Genomic DNA, 22,213 nt, shown 5'->3' on the forward strand with positions numbered 1-22,213 from the left:
TGGGGCTTTCTTCTTGCCCTTGGTAAATTGGGGGACCTAGTATGAGCTCAGGGTAATACATGTGGCATTGAAACAAAGCTTCAACATGGTCTCACCATCCTCCTACCTTCCTAGAAGACCGTGAAGGGTCTTTTCCCTGGTTGGAGGATCCTAGGTCTTCACAAGGTGAAGAATTCAGTCCCATTGTGTAGAAATACACTGTGCTAGAATTAAAGCATGCAGAACCAAATCCTCATCAACATGTCTGAATCCTGGATTTTTGTTGTTTTTTCCTCCTGGTATAACTGTCCAGGAGAATCTTGTAATGAAAAGGCCCCAACTAGTGAGACCTGAATACTTCGTTCTGTTGCCAACATGCTGTGTCACATTGGGCTCATGCTCAGGCCTCAGCTTTCTTATCTGAAAACAAGAATATTATCTTTGATGTCATCTCCAGTTTTGTGATATTATTAAGATGAACCGTCACATGACCACACGTGTCCTGCTATGCTGAGTACCTTAACTGTATAATGTATAACCAGAGTTCATTCAGCCTATTTTGTAATTCATGTGTCTCTTTCTTTTCTTAGCGTCTCTTCCTCCTCCTCCTTGATCTATACTAAGAATATTCCAACTTTATCTTCCTCAGCGGGAGTCAGCTATATGACGTATGTCTTCTTGCTTCTTTATCATGTGTATGTCTGTGGTCGCTGCCAGTTTAATTCCTCTCTAGTGCTGTGCATGTGCTCACCCTACCATAGGGCTAACATTTCTTAATACATCAATTTCTTCACAGCCAGTTCTAGGTTATTTTCCATTGTATACCCTTGACACAGATAGTTGTTCCAAAAGGGCAAGTAACTCAAACATTATTTTTATAAAATTATATAAAGTGACAATGTAGACTTCTAGATGTTGGAGAGAGAGAGGTTACCTTGCAGATTTACCATCTGACTATGTGACTTAGACTTGAACATTTTTTTGTTCCTCTGAATTTACCAATTAATAATGAGAAGGATCACAAAGAGTCAACATAAGTAACCTTATAGAGACTTGTTTTCTGAAGTTTTTCCAAGAATTTTATTAAGCTCTGTTATATGTCAGGTCTTTAATATAAACAGGGAAGGGACGCCTGGGTGGCTCAGTGGCTGGGCGCCTGCCTTCAGCTCAGGTTGTGATCCCCGGATCTGGGATCGAGTCCCACATCACGCTCCCTGTGAGGAGCCTGCTTCTCCCTCTGCCCATGTCTCTGCCTCTCTCTCTCTCAGTCTGTGTCTCTCATTAATAAATAAATAAATCTTAAAAAGAAATACAACAGGGAACATCCATTTGGGATGAAAATCAAAGAAACGCAGGTCTCCTTGGAAGTCAGTAGCTTTATCCAAGTATTGATAGTGCCTTTTAGAAAGACTGGCATCACTTTCATCTGCATAAGAGACAATATACAGAAATTATATTTGTTTATAAAGAAGTAGAATGAAATTTAAGTGTCCAAAATTCTGTCCATTTGTTAGCATGTTCCATGTTTAGTACTGTAGCCCATTACAAGTTGAGGGAATTACAACCCGCCATGTTTTTGTGCTAGCAAGGATCCAGGGACCCTCTTGGACTGCCTGCCCTCTCTCCCTCTCTTAGGTCTGAAGATGTCTGTTGGCTGGTGGGTGTTTTTCCTTGGTCTAACATGCTAAGAATGAACAAGGAGACAGAGGCAGAACTGACTTGAGGAAATGATGGGTTTGTTAAGCAACCATGAAGGAGCCTACCAGTGAGGCATCTGAAACTACAATTTTGAAGCTTTAGGAAAATCCAGGTGTCTATATTTAGATAATAGGGGAAAAAAAGTGAGGCCTTATGAAGTACATCTATTTAGTTGCCTTGAATCCCCTGCGAGCTGTGGCAGTGTTCACTTCACATACTGTCCCTGGTGTGCTCTGCTGGGCTGGACGTCAGGGCCTGTGGCAGGGGTTCCTTCTCCTGGGCTCCAAGAGATTCTCAACATTTCCCTTTGTTGCTTGTTCAGGAAAGAAGGCCACGGTTTGGTAGGAAAGAGCAGTTTGGCAGCTGTGACTAGTCATAAGAAATATTTATGTGTTTTGAAAGAAGTCGTAAATATTGAATGAGACATGCAATTTATTCTATTTTTTTAGAATTGCAAAATGTTGCTGAAAACTTAGGTTTGGCCAAGTCACTGTGTCGCTTTGTATTTGCCAGACCTTGGATCCTACCACTATGGCTTCTTTTAGTTGAAAACCTTGCTGAGTTGGCAGTCACTCCCTGGGTCTAAGTAATAATAGGTTGTGTTCTCCAACACACGTTCTCTAACTGATCTCAGTAGGTCTTTACTTCTATGCCTTTAAAGACCTAGGTAAAATTCGTAATTCTCTAAGTTGAAACTGACTACATGACTATTGGAAGGATGGATAAAATTGTGACTTTCATTTTTATCCCTTCTGGAACCTTTCCCAACAACAACAACAAAAAATTGTGCCAGTTAAGGTCATGGTGGGCCATGATTAAATGCTACAAGTTTAATAGTATCCCAGTTAAGACACTTTTGATTGCGAATATTAGAGAACTAAAGTAATAATAAAGTAAGCTTAAGACAAAAAGATATTTATTTTAAAATATATAAAGATGGGGGTGCCTGTGTGGTTCAGTTAGTTAAGTGTCTGCCTTCAGCTCAGGTCACGATCCCAGGATCCTGGGATCCAGCCCCATGTTGGTCTCCCTGTTCAGCAAGCAGCCTGCTTCTCCCTCTGCCTCTCCCCTCTGCTCCTGCTCTCTCTCTCTCTCCCAAATTATAAAAAAAAAAAAAAAAAAAAAAAAGATGATGTTTTGTACCTCCCAAGCAGCCAGGCCTCAGGAAGATGCTGGAACCAGGACTTGAAGCTGCACCAAGAATCCAGTTCCTGGTTTCTCCCTCTATCTATACTACTTTACTTCTCTGCCCCTCAGGAAAAAAAAAAAAATAGGGATCCCTGGGTGGCGCAGCAGTTTAGCGCCTGCCTTTGGCCCAGGGCGTGATCCTGGAGACCCGGGATCGAATTCCGTGTCGGGCTCCCAGTGCATGGAGCCTGTTTCTCCCTCTGCCTGTGTCTCTGCCTCTCTCTCTCTCTCTCTCTCTCTCTCTCTGTGTGTGTGTGTGACTATCATAAATAAATTTTAAAAAATTAAAAAAAAAGAAAAAAAATATACATCCATCCCACAACTCAAAAATGTATACAAATATACCCGAATCTTAATTCCAAAATGTGAAAGAGATTCTAATTGCCCCAGCTTGGGGTTTTAGTCAAGGATAGTAGAAGAAACAGACACCACTGGGTACTTTAAGGAGGAAGTGATTAACACAAGGAACTAGGTACTCATAAAAACTCTGGATGGACCGAAGAAGTAGGTGCTAGCTTGAGTCTCTAACACCCTAGTCACTCACCAGAGGAACTTCTAGCTTTGAGACTCCTTTGAAGGGCTTTTGAGTTGAGAAGCTTTTGTCTATCAACATCCAGGCAGCTGGAGAGAGGATATGAACTCTGCTGCAGAAATGCCAAGAAGGGAAGGGGTGCTGGGCTCCAGTGCTTGCTTTGATTTCCACTTCCAGTGGCTCAGAACAAAAGAACCCAATTCACTAACAGAACCTAGCTGCAAGGGAGTCTGAGCAATATAAGGTTTTTATTTGCTTTCCCACCCTTCCAATAGAACAAGGGTGGAATGAAGGTTGACAGAGCCAATTTGTAGTATCTACTACTGAGGACATATCTGCCCACAGCTGACTGAGCTGTGGCCGGGGAGGCAGGGCCACACAGCATGCATGGACTCCTTGGGTTCACTACATGGGTGGGAAGGATAGCTTATGAGCTGGGCCGATAATCCAGGTGGACTAAACACCTACCTGAGATCTTCCATAAGTACTTTTATGAGGCCCCATCATGTGCTCTTTTTAGCAACTTCTATCTCTGACATTAAGTTGAGTTCAGAAGCTGGGTGGGGGTGGTGAGTGAGAGTTTTCACATGTATTGCTCCATGAATGGTTTGTTTTGTTGTGGAAACATTTTTATCACCTTGGGGTTTTGCCTTAAAATTAGCTTATGATTCTCAATGTCTTCTCCTCTGCCCCACAGCGGCCCACATCGGTGTTGGAATAAGTGGACAAGAAGGCATGCAAGCTGTTATGTCAAGTGACTACTCCTTTGCCCAATTCAGATACTTGCAGAGATTGCTGTTGGTGCATGGCCGGTGGTCTTACATAAGGATGTGCAAGTTCCTACGATACTTCTTTTACAAAAACTTTGCATTTACTTTGGTTCATTTCTGGTACTCCTTCTTCAATGGGTACTCTGCACAGGTAATAGAATAATAATTATTATTATCTGATGAGTAGAAGAAATCTTACATAATGGGACACCTGGGTGGCTCAGTGGTTGAGCGCCTCCCTTCGGCCCAGGGAGTGATCTTGGGGTCCTGGGATCGAGTTCCACATCGGGTTCCCTGTATGGAGCCTGCTTCTCTCTCTGCCTGTGTCTCTGCCTCTCTCTGTGTGTCTCTTGTGAATAAATGAATGAAATCTTTTAAAAAAAAATCTTACATAAGTAAAACCCTATTTCTGAAAAAAATATTTCCCCTCCATACTTGCAGGGTTTTTTTAAGATTTTACTTATTTATTCAGAGAGAGAGAGAGAGAGAGAGAATGAAAGAGAGAGAGGCAGAGACACAGGCAGAGGGAGAAGCAGGTTCCATGCAGGGAGCCCGATGTGGGACTCGATCCCGGGTCTCCGGGGTCACACCCTGGACTGAAGGCGGTGCTAAACCACTGAGCCACCCGGACTGCCCCACATACTTGCAGTTTTGATGCTCTATCTCTTAATAGTTGAGGCACAGGTTGAGATTATAGATGACTCATCTAAAAGGTTTCTGGTGCTTTAAAAATACTTTATTTTGCCTTTAAGAAGTTGGGATTTTGTTTCTGGTCTTCTGGCTTTTGTTATGTGTCTTTGCCTTCACTCTAGATTTTTTTCCTAAGTTACCTTGCCATTAAGAGTAACAACAACAACAACAACAAAGGGGAGGGGGACAAATTATTCGGCATTGAATGTATAAAGAGATATTGTGACCAAGGCTAAAGGGATTATATAAATTTTGGTTGATCACAGATCTGTTATTTTTTTTTATTGGAGTTCAATTTGCCAACATATAGCATAACACCCAGTGCTCATCCCATCAAGACAGATCTGTTATCTTAATCTGTTGATTTTTGTTTGAGTTATTGCTGAAATGGGAGTGTTGAAATCATGATAGAGCAGAAAAATATCATTAGTAAAACTGAACCTATGTCAGTGCTTGTGGTTGTCCAAACTTCTGGTGCTTTGTCACAGACAGATGGTATCAGAGGAGCCTCAGAGACCAAGGGCCTTCCTTCTGCTCCCGCGTAGGACTGAGTAGAACTGGTGGTGATAAGCTTATTCCCTCTCTGCCACCCTAAGGACTGATGTGCGCACAACCCTGCTTATCCCTTTCAGAAGCATATTTTTAATATTCAAATTCTGCCTCACAAAACGTTTACATGGAAATGCAGGACCTGCAAAGTAAAAAAATGTGAATGATACCTTAAGGGCTTTTGGAACCAGTTTTGTTTTATGTATTCTAATTCATTAATAAAGGGATATAAAAAGGCTCAGCACCAATGTGTTTTCCAGCACTATTCAAACTGAATGGACTCCTTCTCCAAAACATTTTTTGGTGTCTGTTCTCCGTTTTGAAGGAAGGTTTGTTTCTGTGGAACGGTCTTTGATTCCACCCATTCCACTGAACCCAACTCACATCTTCTGCAGATGTAGACAAGGGGTGTTTACTCTGGCTGGAGTCCCACACATCCTGGGGCCTTCCCCACTTTGAGAGAGATGAATGCATGTTGACGAGGCTGGCAGTACATCTTGGTTTATGAGACTCTGTAATCTCCCCGCAGACGGCGTACGAAGACTGGTTCATCACGCTCTACAACGTGCTGTACTCCAGTCTGCCCGTGCTCCTCATGGGGCTGCTTGACCAGGTAGGCGCCTCATGTCACCGTGGGACACACGGAGCACCTGTCTGAGAAGTTAAAAGCAGTTATTTCAATGCATTCTTTTCAGTTTTTACTTCTTCCTGAGAAAACCCTATTATTGTCCTGTTAGGCTCAACCAGAGTTAACTGCTGTGCTTCTTGTATTATAGTAACAAAAGAGGATTTCTGTGCCTGGGTTGAATTCATTGCCAAAAAATTTTCTTGTCTTCCTTTCGGACACTAGGAGTTTCCTGTTAAGACACCTGACAGTTTAGTATGTCTGTGTAATAATAACTTACTTTAAAATTATTTTAATATTTCTCTAAACTTAGATGTTTCATTCCCAAATTAGTCCACATTCTATCTAGTAGCAATTCTTAGAGAAAGTACGTTAATGATTAAAAATAATTTGGAATTAACCCATCAACTTGTACGTAAAAATACCTTACAGAAAAAATTAGAATATATTCTCCCAGGAGGTAAAAAAGCCTCCCTACACTTTGTTGACATCACTCTTTGCTCTCTTTCTACAAGCAGCAATGTATCTGTAACTTCCAATGTATCTAGTCCCTTTCTTAATTAGATATCAAATATTGGTGGACTAAAGTAAAGAGGTTGATCTCCATGCCGAAACTGCTCAGGACTTATCTTGTTGAGTTTTTGCTTTCCTAAAACTAAGTTGAAACTCTTCGTGAGATCTAAATTGGAATAGATCTTGGAGTTCTTAGATTCTGGATGGTACACAACTAATTGTGTTTTCCCTTTAAGGATGTGAGTGACAAACTGAGCCTCCGCTTCCCCGGGTTGTATGTAGTAGGACAAAGAGACTTACTATTCAACTATAAGAAGTTCTTCGTAAGCTTGGTGCATGGAATTTTAACATCGATGATCCTCTTCTTTATACCTCTTGGAGCTTATCTACAAACTGTGGGACAGGATGGAGAGGCACCTTCAGACTACCAATCTTTTGCTGTGACAATTGCTTCTGCCCTTATAATAACAGTCAATTTCCAGGTACATGGCTTTTGTCAACTGTTTTCAGTATCTGTTAGTTATCTGTTTTCTGTACACAGAGCAGTGTGTGCATCCACCTGGCTCCCACTCTCTGTCCAATCGAGCCTCTGCCATCTTATAAAATATGAATGCTATCTTCACCCCTTACACCAAGCACATTTCCTACTTCTCGCCTGAGCCAAGGGTAGTTTCTGAATGTTGAGTAATCAAGCCAAATCATGTCTAAATTGTTGAATTTGAATTCTATTTTCAGAACCCTGAGATCCTTTATTTCTTGGTAACTCCCCAAAATGAGTGTTCTGTTTTTCTCTGGTTTCCCAACAGATTGGCTTGGATACTTCTTACTGGACTTTTGTGAATGCTTTTTCAATTTTTGGAAGCATTGCACTTTATTTTGGCATCATGTTTGACTTTCATAGTGCTGGAATACATGTTCTCTTTCCATCTGCATTTCAATTTACAGGTTGGTATTTTCTAAATTCCCTAAATAAAGGTATAGAAAAATGTTACTAGTTTAGATTCTGACATAACCTCTAAGTAAAAACACAAAGTGTAAATTATTGTTAGTGAAAATTAATGTCCTGACTGGCAACTGAATGACAGTGGTAGGCTGGAAGTGGGATAATGTGACAGGAAGAAAGGAAAATTAAAAACTTTGTTACGTGTATCTGTTTAGTTAGATAGTACCCACCCCCCCACCCCACCCACACACACACACACAAAATCTAATATGGTAGATTATTGGGAAATTGAGTATACGTGTATTGCTGGTAGCACTATAATTTTTCCAAAGCACTATCTGGAAATATGTAACAAACTATAAAACTTCTCATACATTTAGACCCAGGATTTCCACTTAGAGAAAACACCTAAAAATAAAACATACCAATTTTTGGAAAAGTCAATTTGTACAAAGATTATACTACCACAACACTTCTAATTGTTTAAAAATGGAAATAATTCAAAGACATAATAATAACATTATATTAGCTAATCAAGGTATGAGTCCCATGTGATGAAATTCTAGAATTCAAAAGTGGAAAACTTGTCACATCTTTAGAAAACTGTATGCAGAGCAATAAGTAAATTTACAGAAATAGTTTACAGCTATATAAAATCAGACAAATGATAAATGCTACAATGAATTTGAACTATTTCATACATACTATAAATTTTAAAATATCACGAATTGGAATTTACAAATTTCTTAGTTTATTAAATAGAGTAGCTTGGATTCACAATGGGGAAAAAAGTCCCCATAAACTAGTTTCCCTGTAAAAAATTAGTTTGGGTTTTTTTTTGTTTGTTTGTTTGTGTGTGTTTTTTACAACCAGTTGTAAAAGACAGTTGTTATGGTAACCGTTTTCTTGGGATTGAGTTCATTTTTTTGATGATTGTTTTTCTTTACTGACTCTGTGTTTTAAAAAACTTTGTACCCAGTTACTTAGAATATTCCCAAAGGGACTGGGTTTTTTAAACACACATTTAGCACTGTGAAAGCACATTTAAAAATAAAGGCCATTATTTTTTTTTTGTATATTTTTTTATTGGAGTTCGATATTAAAGGCCATTATTTTTATAAACTTATAATGTAAATACAGAAAACACTGTGATAGATTTGGCTCTAGGGGATGTTAATTGTAAATATTTTAAAATTGGGTAGTTATATACGATTGATTACCTGGTTGTATGAATTATTACTTCCTCTGACCTAAACTAGCTGCTGACCTGCAGTGGAAAAGCATGGTTCTAATCAGATGGATATGGGTTTTAATTCAGGATTTGCTATGGCTAGTTCTGTTACCCTGGGAAAATCTTTTTACTTCTCCACAACTCAATTTCCTTGTGTGGCAAGGAGGATACTATTCATGCCTCAGAGCTAATTAAACGGCATGACCTGTATAAAACACCTAGCATAAGGTCTGTCAAACTAATGGCAGGGCTAGTTGCTACTGTTATTTGGAATTTCAAATTAAAACTATAAATTGTAAAGTGAATTCATAGAAAAATTTATTAGTATAAATTGCCTAATTTTGTATTTTTTCCTAATGCAATGTTGACACTTTCTTTTCCCTTTTCTAGTTGTTCAATAATGTACATATGCCTTCCTAATTCTGCTTTGCTTAGCCCTATTTTTAAATGCTCATTCCTTCAGCAGTGATGGGATGTTTTGGGGAGGCCAATCTGTGAAACTTGACCATAGATAATCATGGAATATTCACTCCGCCCTTAGGATGAAGGACCCCTGTGATTTATTCTCCATGTTTTTACAGGCACAGCGTCAAATGCCCTGAGACAGCCCTACATTTGGCTGACCATCATCCTGACTGTTGCAGTGTGCCTGCTGCCCGTCGTTGCCATACGTTTCTTGTCTATGACCATTTGGCCATCAGAAAGTGATAAGGTATAGAAAAAAATAGTATTCTCCTCATTCTGAGTGCCCCTCACTGAAAGCAAAGCATGTCCCCAAGGCAGCTTTCCTGCAAAATTCTAAGTTCATGGCAAGTTTGGCATGAATGTTTTTTAATACTACTTTAACTCCATCTTGCAAATAAGTCCTTTGGGACTGGGATTTTTGTCTACGTGCTTTTAATTTTTTTATTTAATTTATTGTGTGCTTTTTATTTTAAACATTATGAAAAGGAGAATGATATAATGACTCCTTATAGATCTATACTCTCAACTTATAATATTAACATTTTTCCCTACAAAGAGGTTGAGGTTTTTCTTCATTTAAAGAAGAATGTTACTTCTGGCAGGATCCTCTGGGCTATAAGTTGTGCAGATGATAATGTATCACTTCAACTGCATACTGATTAGTAGGCTTCAGTGACTAAGACCTTAATCGTCAAAAAGAACTGGGATTCTTTCATCTGCTAGTCTCATTATAGCTTCACCTTGGAGCTGGGGGTCAGCTTGCAGTTCTAGGCATCTCCTCCCAACACAGGACTGTCCTGGGGAGGACAGGAGCTTGCTTTCTTTTTTCTTTCTTTCTTTCTTTCTTTCTTTCTTTCTTTCTTTCTTTCTTTCTTTCTTTCTTTCTTTCTCTCTTTCTCTCTTTCTCTCTTTCTCTCTTTCTCTCTCTCTCTCTCTCTCTCTCTTTCTTTCTTTCTTTCTTTCTTTCTAGATTTATTTATTTATTCATGATAGACAGAGAGAAAGAGAGGCAGAGACACAGGCAGAGAGAGAAGCAGGCTCCATGCCAGGAGCCTGACGCAGGACTCTATCCCGGGATTCCAGGATCGCGCCCTGGGCCAAAGGCAGGCGTTAAACCGCTGAGCCACCCAGGGATCCCCAGACAGGAGCTTTCTCTTAGGAGCTGGGGAACTGCGCATGGGAGGGCTGGGCCCACTTCTCGCAGGCCTCCTGAGCCAGCTGAGCTCCCACGGCAGCTCCTAGACTGTGCTGAGCAAGGCAGGACCACCAGTCCCACTCCTGGAAGTGCCATCCACATCCCAGGAGGCACGAGGCTGAATGCAGGAAAGGGGGTACTTAACTGTGTTTTCATCAGGAAGGAGCGTCCCCTAGATCATGTTTTTCCACTGACACGATGCAGTGGCAATAAGGGTTCTCTGGAACCTGTACCCCTCTAACTTGTCAGTGGAAGAGCTCCATCACCTCTCTGTGTTGCCCCATCTACTAAGCAGGCTAGTGATGCCCCTTAATTAAATGAGACATTTGGGACAGGTAACCCCTGCATGTTAGCACCTGCCCACCTCCACCTTGCCAGTTCTCTGCTCCCCCATCACAGACCTTCAGTGTCACCATCACCCTGTCCCCTCTGTCCCCTCTGTAGATCCAGAAGCACCGCAAGCGGTTGAAAGCAGAAGAGCAGTGGAAGCGGCGGCAGGTGTTCCGCCGGGGGGTGTCGTCCAGGCGCTCGGCCTACGCCTTCTCCCACCAGCGGGGCTACGCGGACCTCATCTCCTCGGGGCGCAGCATCCGCAAGAAGCGCTCTCCCCTGGATGCGATCATAGCCGACGGGACCGCGGAGTACAGGCGCACAGTGGAGAGCTGATGCACCTGCCCCGTGGCTGCCGCAAAACAGTCACACACACACAAATGTCTATTTTTTTATGAAAGACTCTCAGGACTTTAAAACAAACAAACTGAATTTGTCACGAGGATGTTAAAAAAAAACACTAGCTTTATAAGCAAGCTACTTGGGCTGGCTGGACTGTTGCAACAGCGAAGAAGACCTTTTCAGAAGTCCTATTCTTCAACTGATTGTGTTCATTTTGATTCAAAGGGAACGTTTTAAATCAGTCTCCACCCAGGACGACAGAATCACAAAATGTCTTATATTTCAATTCAAATGGTACTCACCGTAAAATTACATTTAGATCATTCCTACCTGGGATCTTCAACATGAATTTCCCAGAGGTTGCTTTCTTCCCCATAGGCTACCTTATTAACAAAGATCTTTTATTTATAAGGGCAAGGACAAAAACATGCATGAAAGTTCATCACCTGGAAGCTAAGTGGTCCAATAACTTTTTCAGAGTTGATAATGAGCTGCAGGGTTTCCTCTTCTCATACATTACTTCACATTTCATCAGTACAAGGTTTCCATCTGCTCGGTTTACTACCAGGTTAAAAGTGTGCATCATGTGGGTTTATTCTTACTTTGCATACTATTTTAGCCGCTTCCTTCCCTACTTCCATTTTTAAAAGATGTGTTGAAATATTTATGGGCTTTTTAAAAAAAGTTCTTAAACTAAGGACATCAGTGATAAATTGTGATTTTTTTTTTCTTGGTAAAGCTTTCTTTTGAAAAGCAAACTCTGTGCCTGCCTATGTATATTTTATAAGGGACTTGAACAAAAAAAAAAAAAAAAAAGGGACTTAAACAGAGGCCTCACGTTTTCACTCATCTTAGTCTTAGAAATGTGGCTGCCAACAGCCTTTTCTCTGAAGACCTAACACTGTATCCTTTATAATTGAAAATGATTTTAAGCGATTATGGAAACTATCCTCAAAGAGGCAAAAGTTTTTTTTCTAGAGGCTTTCTTCTGTGTTTTTCACATACCAGTTTCCATATTCTAGTGAAGATACAGAAGTGTTTTCAATAATTCTGTTCTCTACCATTAGGTTGTGAATGTTCACAGTATCTGTCCCTTTGAATTCTTATGAGAAAATCACAACATGTACATAGTTCATATTCTAGGTATGATAAAAGAATGTATGGCTCTTTTTTCTATGGAAGTAAATTTCTGGAAGTTTACAACTTTATCTTGTAAATAAAAAAAACTAAATTGTTTTTTCTTTTCTTTTCTCTCTCCCTCTCTCTCTCTCTCTCTCTCTCTCTTTTTATTTTATTTTATTTTATTTTTTTGGTAAAGCAAAGTTTGCTTGTATAATTTCAGTTTTCTCTCCTGTTTTGTGAATTGTGGGAAAGGTCGACAATTCAAATGTGTCAAAGACTTACACTGTTGGGTGCAATATTAACAATTTTAAAATGCAAATTGCTTTGGATAAATTATTTCTATACTCTGTAAATCTGAGATTTAATGTATATTTTTGTTTAAAAAATAAATGCTTTAGTAAAATCTTTGGAAAGTATCTTTTAAGTAGGATATATGGCAGAAGCTAGGCCTGCAAGGTTTTTAAAGAAACACAGGGGTCCCCTGGTGGTGAGAAATAAAAGTCAGGGGCAGGATACTATGTATCAGGGGAGGAGTGAGTGAGAAAAGGCCAGCAGACTTTGAAAGGTAGAGGGTATGGATCTATAGGTGGCAAGAGCAGTTGTGTCCAGGGAGGGTGCATCTTCAGATACTTAGATAAGGCACAATTTTAGAACTCAATTCTGAGGGTAGAATAAAAGCAAAGGTAACCTTTGAACAAAAGTAGGGGCTGGGAAGTGAGCAAATGATCAAAGGGAAACTAGGATGTTGAAGAGCAGGAGAACTGATGAGAAGAAGAGCGGTACCTGAGACTTGAGGCTGGAGGAGGGCTGAGTGTGATAAGCCGGCTGCCGGACAGGCCAGTCAGCGCCCCAACAGTATGCCATGACCTCACTAAAGAAATGGAACTATGCCACAGACTTTTTTTTAGAGAGAGAGAACATGTGTTGGGGAGGAGAGGTAGAAAAAGAGGGAGAGAGAGAATCTTAAGCAAACTCAGTGCTCAGTGCAGAGTTGATATAGGGCTTGATCCCAGGATCCTGGGATCATGACCTGAGCCAAAATTGAGTCAGATGCCTAACCCACTGAGCCACTCAGGTGCCCCAGGACTTTGCCTCAGAGATGGAGTTTCTCTGTAGAAGGACATCAGTGGGGGACTTGTTTGGGAGGCATAATTGCCAGCAGATGATGAGAGAGTCACAGCCTGGGGGGCGGGGGTGCTTTATAAGGTGGGAAATTAGGACCTCCCTCTGCTATTCCCAACTGACAGTTGGCTTCCACAGCAGTAATTCAGACAGGTCTATCTATATCAGGGCAATCCTTTGGAAATGGGGTGAAAGGACAAAGGACAGATTAGACTCTGCCAGAGAAATTGAGAAAAAGTTCTGAGCAGACCTGAAAGTCCCAGAAAGAAAAGAAAAGAAAGAAAAGAAAAAAGAAAAGAAAAGAAAAGAAAAAAAAAAAAAGAAAAGAAAGAAAGAAAAGAGAAAAAAAGAAAAAAAAAGGAAGAAAGAAAAGAAAGAAGAAAGAGGCCACTCTTTCCTCTAGGATGTCCTACTATATTTACAGTGGTTGAGAAATATATGTTTTTAATCAAAGAGCACCACCTAAAGGTTCTTACTGATGATCAGTACCAGAAACTGTTCAGTAATGATATCCAATGGGGATAAAATAGTTCTTAAAACACTCCAATGTAAAAAAAACACACACAAAAAAAAAAAACTCCAATGTGATAGCAAAACCAAATGCACCCCAATGGACTCTGTTTCAGCAACTGTTGCCTTCATGTGATGTGAATGAAATCTGGGAAAATTGTAAGACAGCTTCTAAAAGTCCCATCAAAATTAACTAGGAAGTTCTGGTTACAATAAAACTTCTGGTGCATTTTTACAAAAAGGCCTGCCAAAAAAAAAAAAAAAAAAACCACTGTAAAAATGACTTTCTTGAGTTAAATTGACATTTCTTCAAAGAAGATATATTAAGTGGCCAGCAAGTATATAAAAAAAAAATCTTCAACATTAGTCATCAGGGAAATGCAAATCAAAAAATGCAATCAAAACCACAATGGGATACCACATCACAGATAAATAAAAAAGGAAGGGCGCCTACGTAGCTCAGTAGAGTGTATGACTCCTGTTCTCAGGGTTGTGAGTTCAAGCCCCACATGGGGTGTAGAACTTAAAAAAAAAAAAAAGGAAATAAGTGTTGGCAAGGACACTGTGGAGAAACTGGAACCTTCATCCATTGCTGGTGGGAATGTCAAATGCTACGCCCACTGTTGAAAGAGTTTGGCAGTTCCTCTATAAGTTAAATAGAATTGCTATATAAACAGCAATACTCTAAAGTCTATACCACAAACCCCTGAAAACAGGTACTCAAATACTTATACGTGAATGTTCACAGCAGCCTGACTCACAACAGCCAAAAGGTAGGAACAACCTAAATATCCCATCCACAGCTGAGTGGATACACAAAATGTGGTATATACATATAATGGAATATAATTTAGCCATAAAAAGGAATAAGGGCAGTTCAAGATGGAGACTTTGGAAGATCCTGAACTCACCTCCTCCCATGGATATACCAGATCTACAGCTACATACAGAACAATTTCCTCTGAAAACGAAAACAAATGCGGAGGGACCCATAATGTGGGGCAAACAGCCCACACGGAGGTGGGTAGGCAAGACAGAGATGCAACCTTTCTGAAAACCCCACCTCCAGCATTCAAAATCCAGAGCCTCTCCGTCAGGAGTGAGGAGCTTGAACGGCATGTTGGGAACCCCAACTTTTAAGGCCTACCCCTGAGAGATAAACCCCTAAAACTTGCAGCTTTTAAAGCCAGCAGGGTTTGTATCCATGAGGCCAGGAGGGCTAGTGTGCAAGCTAAGAAATGGCTCAGAAGGGATCGGGCCCTGGGCCTCCCCTGCACACCAGAGCCCTGGGGCAGAAGCAGCAGACTTGATGTCAAAGAGGCGTACTTCTCTTAAACCATCCACCTAAGAGGCAGGCATCTAAGTTAACACACATCTGGGGGCCGGCTGGGGTACCCACCAAGGATGGAGGCCAGTGGACACTTTTTAATCTAGGCACCATCTTTCCGCATGCCCCCTGCTGCACTCCAAAGCACCAGTATCTCCCTAAGGGAGGTTTTACATGCATGGGGTACCGTTTTTATACCTGGCGCCCCAGTTTTTACAACTGACCACCCAGTGGATGTCTCTTGATCACCTGTCTCTGGAAGCCAGCAGAGCCTGCATGCTGGGGACCCACAGGACTGTAACCATTGCAGAGACAAGTTCATGGCCTGCCACCACCACCAGAGGACTGCTCAGATAGCAGATTAAAATATAGGCCTAGTCTTTATGTGATAAAGGACTATGTACTTGTCCCGGAGCTTTGGCCTGAAGGGCAGGCCTCTGGCATGGCACACATCTAGAGGGATTCTCAGGGCAGGGAGGCTGGTGAACGTCATGTTTACCCTCTTTCTCTGCCTCCCTCCAGCTTATTGGTATCTCCCAGAAAGGAGTTTGTACCCTCATCTGGTGCCCAGGTTTTTGCAGGTGCAATGAGGTAACACTTCTAGATTGCCTATCACAGGTCACATAGGACTGTAACCAACAGAGAAAGAGTTTTAAAATGTCTACCATTTCCAGAGCACAGCAAGAGGCAGCAGTCCAAGGAGCCCGGTTTTTCTATGGCTTACCATCTATAGATGGCCCTTCACTGCCTAGCTCTGATGGCCAGCAGGCTCTGCATTCTTGTATTCCATAAGACTCTAACAAATGGGGAGGCCATCTTTGGCCTGCTACAAACTCCAGGATACAATACAGATATAAGGCTAAACATCCCTCTTCCCCCAGGTTTTTTGTGATAAAGGACTATTTGCTTGTCCTGAAGCTTTGGCCTGAGGGGTAGGCTTCTGGTTTGACATATATCTAGGGACCTACTAAGATTCTGTACTGGGACAAAAGTCAGGAGATGCCATCCTATGCATTCCATCTGCCTTGCTTCAGATTACTGGTATCTCCCAGAAAGGAGCTCATATAGTTGTCTGGCACCCCAATTTTTGTGACTGACACTCAGGGGACACTACTACGATGCCCAGTATAAGTAGCCAGTGGACTTAATGCTTACAGTCCTATAGGACTATATATATTTCTATGATTCAAAAGCTGCTGTCTGAGGGGTCTGACTTACAATCTGCCTGAATCTAGGTACTGACTTAGATTCTCCTCTATGAGACAGCCAAAGAATATAATCAATGAACTGAAAAATAACCAGAGGGGTTCAACAGTAAACTAGATGAAGAAGAAGAAAGGATGAGTAAACTCAGATATAGGGCAGTAGAACTCACCCAATCAGAGCAGAAAAAAAGAAAAGAAATGAAACAATGTAAAAAGTAGATAGCTTATAGGACTTATGAAACAACATCACTATATTGGTTATAAACCACCAAAACTTGCATTACAAAGTTCCAGAAGAAAGAGAAAAAAGAAAGGTGGCAGAAAGCTCGTTTGAAGAAAGAACAGCTAGCTGAAATTTTCTCTAACTTGGGGAAGAAAACAGACATCCAGATCCAGGAAGCCCTGAGAGTTCTAAATAAGAACTGAAAGACTCAAACCAAGACACATTATAATTAAAAGGTCAGAAGTTAAAGATAAGGAAAAAATTTTAAAAGCATCAAGAGAAAAACAATCTGTTGTGTAAAAGAGATTTCCCCCCATAATACAATAAGCAGATTTTTCAGGAGAAACTTTGCAGACCAGAAGGGAGTGTCAGGATGTATTCAAAGTGCTGGAAGAAAAACATCTTCCAAACTTTCATCCAAGAATATGGTGCCTGCCAGTGTTTTCATACAGAATTTAAGGAGTGATAAAGAGTTTTCCAGACAAGCAAAAGCAAAAATGAATTCATCACCATTACACAGGCCTTAGAAGGAATCTGAAAGGGACTTCTACAAGCTTAAATGGAAGGGTGCTAATTAGTATCAGGAAACCACAGAAGTATAAATCTAACTAGTGAAAATAAATATATAGTGAAATCAGAATCTAATGTAAAGGGACGCCAGGGTGGCTCAGTGGTTGAGCTTCTGCCTTTGGCTCAGCCCACATTGAGCTCCCTGTATGGAGCCTTCTTCTCCCTCTGCCTGTGTCTCTGTCTCTGTCTCTCTCTCTGTGTCTCTCATGAATCAATAAATAAAATCTTTAAAAAAAAAAGAATCGAATGTAAAGGTGGTAGATTAGTTGCATAAAAAGCTTGTGTGAGAGCTAAAACACAGAAGTAGAGACATAGTGAAAATAACTGTAACTATAATATTTTAGTGACAGATACACAAAATAAAAAGACTTAACCTGTGAACAAAAACATAAAACTGGTAATAGGAGCGGTGGTTAAAAGTGTAGAGCTTTAGAAGGTATTCAAATATAAGTCATGATAAACTTAAAATACATTGTTCTAAGTTGTTACATGTAAGCTTCATGGTAACCACAAAGCAAAAACCTAGAGTCCATATACAAAATATATAGAGGAGGAGAATCAAGTGTACCACTACAGAAAATCACCAAATCACAAGGGAAGAGAATAAGGGAATAAAGAATAAAAAGAACAGAAGAACTTCAAAACAACCAAAGGACAATTAACAAGATGACAGTAAGTATATGCATATTGAGAACTACTTTAAATGTAAAAGAACTAAATTCTTTAATCAAAAGACACGGAGTGTCTGAATGAATAAAAGACCCATCGATATGCTACCTACAACAGATTCACTTGAGATATAAGGACACACACAGACAGAGAGTAAAGGGATAGGAAAAGATAGTCCATTCAAATGGAAAACAAAGGAAAGCTGCGTGGCTACAGTTATATCAGACAGTATAGACTTAAAAACAAGGGCTGTAATAAGAGACAAGGAAGGTCATTACATAATGATGAAAGGGTCACCCTCCAAGGGGATATAGCATTTGTAAATATTTATGCACCCAAAAATAGTACCAACAAAATATATAAAGGACATACTAACAGACATAATGAGAGAAATAACCAGCAATACAATAATAACTACAATATTTTAATACCCCAGTTTCATCAATGGATAGATCATCCAGACAGAAAATCAATAAGGAAACACTGGCTCTTAAAAATACATTAGACCAGATGTATATATATATATATAACAATCCATCCAAAAACAAGAGAATACACATTCTTCTCAAATGTACAAAGAACATTATCCAGGACGGATTATGTTTTAGGCCACAAAACAAGTCTTAATAATTTAAGAAGACTTAAACCAAATCAAGCATCTTTCCTGACCACAATGAATGAAACGAGAAATTACAAGAAAATCGGAAAATTCACAAATATGTACATGTTACACAACATGCTACTGAACAACCAATAGTCAAAAAAATATCAAGAGAAATAAAAAATGCCTTGAAACAAATGAAAATACAACATACCAATACTTATGGGATGCAGCAAAAGTAGGTCTAGGAGGGAAGTGCACAATAAACGCTTACCTCAAGAAACAAGAAAAATCTCAAAAACAAACAAACAACAAAAAAAACCCAATCTAACTTTACACATCAAAGAACCAGAAAAAGAAAAACTGAGCTCAAATTTAGTAGAAGAAAAAAGTAACAAAGATCAAAGCAAAGATAAATGAAATATAGACTAAAAAAGCAATAGCAAAAGGTCAACGAAACAAAGCTGATTTTTGAAAAGATAAAATTTACAAATCTTTAGACACACCAAAAGGAAGTGGCACCACTGATCATAACAGAATACTATGAAAATTATACTCCAACAAATTGAACAATCCAAAAGAAATGGGTAAATTCCTAGAAACCTACAAACTACAAGACTGAATCATAAAGAAAAAGAAAATCTAATCTTCTAATAAGAAGACTGAAGCAGTAATCAAAAACCTCCCAACAAACAAAAGTCCAGGACAAGAGAGCTTCATTGGTCATTTCTACCAAATAATGCCAATCCTTTAAAACACTTCCAAAAAACAGAAGAAAAAGAAAACTTCCAAATTCATTTTATGAGGCCAGCATTACCCTGTTAGCAAAACAAATGAATATACTACAAAAAAAGAAAATTATAGGCAATATACTTGATGAATGTAGATGCAAAAATCCTCAATAAAATATAGGCAAACAAACAAACAAAAATATATATATAGGCAAACAAAATTCAGCAACAAGGGATGCCTGGGTGGCTCAGCAGTTGAGCATCTGCCTTCGGCCCAAGGCGTGATCCTGGAGTCCTGGGATGGAGTCCCGCACATCAGGCTCCCTGCATAGAGCCTGCTTCTCCCTCTGCCTGTGTCTCTGCCCCTCTCTCTCTGTGTGTCTCTCATGAATAAATAAAATATTTAAAAACAAAAAACAAAAAAAACAAAATTCAGCAATATAATAAAAGGACCATACACTATGATCAAGTGGGATTTATTCCAGGGATGCAAAGATGGTAAAACACCCACAAGTCAATTTAATATAGCACACTAACAAAATAAATGATGAAAATCATACAATCAACTCAATAGATGGGGAAAAAAAGCATTTGATAAAATTCAATCTTCATTTATGATAAAAACTCTCAACAAAGTGGGTATAGAAGGAATGTACCTCAACATAATGAAAACCATATATGGACCCACAAGTAACATAATACCTAATGATAAAAAGTTGAAAGCTTTTCCTCTAATATCTGAACAAGACAGATGCCCACTACTCTCTCCACTTTTACTCAATACAGTGTTGGAAATGTTAGCCAGAAAAATCAAGCAAGAAAGAGAAATAAAAGGCATTCAAATCAAGAAGGAAAAAGTAAAACTGTAACTATTTGCAGATGACATGACATTATATATAGAAAATCCTAAAGACATCATTAAAAAAGCCTTTTTTAAAAAAGTCAGTGAAGTTGCAGGGTATTAAAGCAATACGGAAAAATCTGTTGCATATCTCTACACTAATAACAGAGTAGCAGAAGAAAAATTAAGAAAACAATCATATTGACAGGCAGCCTGGGTGGTTCAGCGGTTTAGCGCCGCCTTCAGCCCAGGGTGTGATCCTGGAAACCCGGGATCCAGTCCCACATCGGGCTCCCTGCCTGGAGCCTGCTTCTCCCTCTGCCTGTGTCTCTGCCCCTCTGTGTGTGTGTGTGTGTGTGTGTGTGTGTCTCATGAATAAATAAATAAAAACTTTAAAAAAATCATATTGACAACTGCATCACAAAGAATACCTAGGAATAAATTTAACCAAGGAGTTGAGAGACTTGTGCACTAAAAGCTATAAAACACTGAAAAATGCAATTGAAGATAGCACAAATAAATGGAAAAGGTATTATGTGCTCCTGGAATGGAAAAATTAGTATTGCTTAAATGTCCATACTATCCAAAGCAATCTATAAATTTAATGAAATCCCAATAAAAATTTCAGTGGTATTTTTCACAGCAACAGATCAAACAATCCTAAAATTTGTATGTAACCACAAAAGACCCTGAATATCCAAACCAATCTTGAGGAACAAAAAACAAAGCTAGTGGAATCATACTCCCTGATTTCTTTTTTTTTTTTTAATATAAGATTTTATTTATTTATGAAAGACACAAAGAGAGAGAGGCAGAGACACAGACGAGGGAGAAGCAGGTCCCCTGCAGAGAGCCTGATGTGGGATTTGATCCAGGGACTCCAGGATCACACCCTGGGCCAAAGGCAGGCTCAACTGCTGAGCCACCCAGGCTTCCCAATGCTCTCTGATTTGTAGCAAGGTTACAAAGCTACAATAATCAAAACAGAATGATATTGGCCTAAAAACAGATACATAGATCAATGGAATAGAACAGGGAAATAAATAAATAAATCCACATATAAATGGCCAATTAATTTACAGAAAAAGAGCCAAGAATATATAATGGGGAAAGAACAGTCTCTTCAATGAATGGTGTTGGGGCTGGGGTGCCTGGGTGGCTCAGTGGTGGAGCACCTCCCTTCGGCTCAGGTTGTGATCCTGGGGTTCTGGGATCGAGTCCCACATGGGGCTCCCTGCATGGAGCCTGCTTCTCCCTCTGCCTGTGTTTCTGCCTCTCTCCGTGTGTGTCTCTCATGGATAAATAAATAAAATGAATAAATGGTGTTGGGAAAATTGGACAGCCATATGCGGAGGAATGAAGCTGGACCCCTATGTTACACAATACACACAAACTCCAAGGAAGATGGTGGAGTAGAATTCGAAGCTCACCTTGTCCCACAGATACATCATCCACATTCGTGCAACTAAGCCAGAAAGTGACCCAAGGACTGGCAAAATGGCTCTCCAGAGGTAACTGGAGAGAGGAGGCTACCTCAAACATGGTAGAAAGGGTAGAGACGATCAGAAACCAAACCCACCCCTGCGGCTGGTGGGTTTGGGGCATCACAAGCACAAAGGGAGAACAGACCCCACACCAGACCCCCCAGAAAGGACCTGCTCTGGGAAGACAAATCCCCATAACATCTGGCTTGGAAAATCTGAAGGCACTTAACACCGGGGACTTGAAAAATCAGCAGGCTGGCTGTGGGAGAGTCAGAAGACAAGGGCCATAGGAAAGTCTCTGTTCTTAAAGAGAGAGAATAAACAACCCCTCAGAAATACAGCAGAAGCAGCAGTTTGAAAAATGTCAGGAGACCCTGGGGAGCAGGTTCATTTACTAATCTCAAAACATGCACTGGGCGGGCAGAGATCTTTCAGAGACTCCCCCTAAAGATATAAAAGAGCTGCTGGGCACCGTTTCTCTCCCCTTACCCCAGCCTAGATACAGGATTACTATGGGAACCAACGTGAGCTCTTGCCACCTAGCGTGCTCACACCACATCCTGCCCCTGCATTCTCCTGGGGACTGCCCCATCCAACTGCCCCACTCAGTGGGAGTCCATTCAAAGCGGCACCACAAGCTTTGATGTGTCTCCGTAATAAAGATGCCTCCAGGGCCTCCAGGGAAGGAACCCAATTGACGGACCAGAGAGGGAAGTATGGACAAAAATCTAAGACACCTGACCCCCTTCCCAGCACTT

The 22,213-nt window shown here is 40.3% G+C and overlaps 1 protein-coding gene and 1 long non-coding RNA gene across 3 annotated transcripts in view; one reads left to right on the forward strand and one right to left on the reverse strand.

The window, feature by feature from the left end:
- Nucleotides 1-12,579, forward strand: part of ATP8B1 (ATPase phospholipid transporting 8B1) — a 122,644-nt gene extending 110,065 nt beyond the window's left edge. For both annotated transcript variants that reach the window (XM_038525924.1, XM_038525923.1), the window contains exons 23-28: nucleotides 4,095-4,318; nucleotides 5,936-6,019; nucleotides 6,781-7,026; nucleotides 7,351-7,489; nucleotides 9,300-9,430; nucleotides 10,823-12,579. In XM_038525924.1, coding sequence (XP_038381852.1) covers nucleotides 4,095-4,318; nucleotides 5,936-6,019; nucleotides 6,781-7,026; nucleotides 7,351-7,489; nucleotides 9,300-9,430; nucleotides 10,823-11,044 — 1,046 coding nt within the window. In that variant the 3' untranslated portion in view covers nucleotides 11,045-12,579. The remainder of the gene's footprint in view (nucleotides 1-4,094; nucleotides 4,319-5,935; nucleotides 6,020-6,780; nucleotides 7,027-7,350; nucleotides 7,490-9,299; nucleotides 9,431-10,822) is intronic.
- The window catches only part of LOC111095132, a 28,266-nt gene continuing 10,795 nt past the window's right edge, over nucleotides 4,743-22,213 (reverse strand). Inside the window, exon 3 of the long non-coding RNA XR_005353443.1 lies at nucleotides 4,743-6,060. This is a non-coding gene — a long non-coding RNA (uncharacterized LOC111095132). The remainder of the gene's footprint in view (nucleotides 6,061-22,213) is intronic.

Source organism: Canis lupus, chromosome 1, assembly GCF_011100685.1.
Source record: "Canis lupus familiaris isolate Mischka breed German Shepherd chromosome 1, alternate assembly UU_Cfam_GSD_1.0, whole genome shotgun sequence".
NCBI lineage: Eukaryota > Metazoa > Chordata > Mammalia > Carnivora > Canidae > Canis > Canis lupus.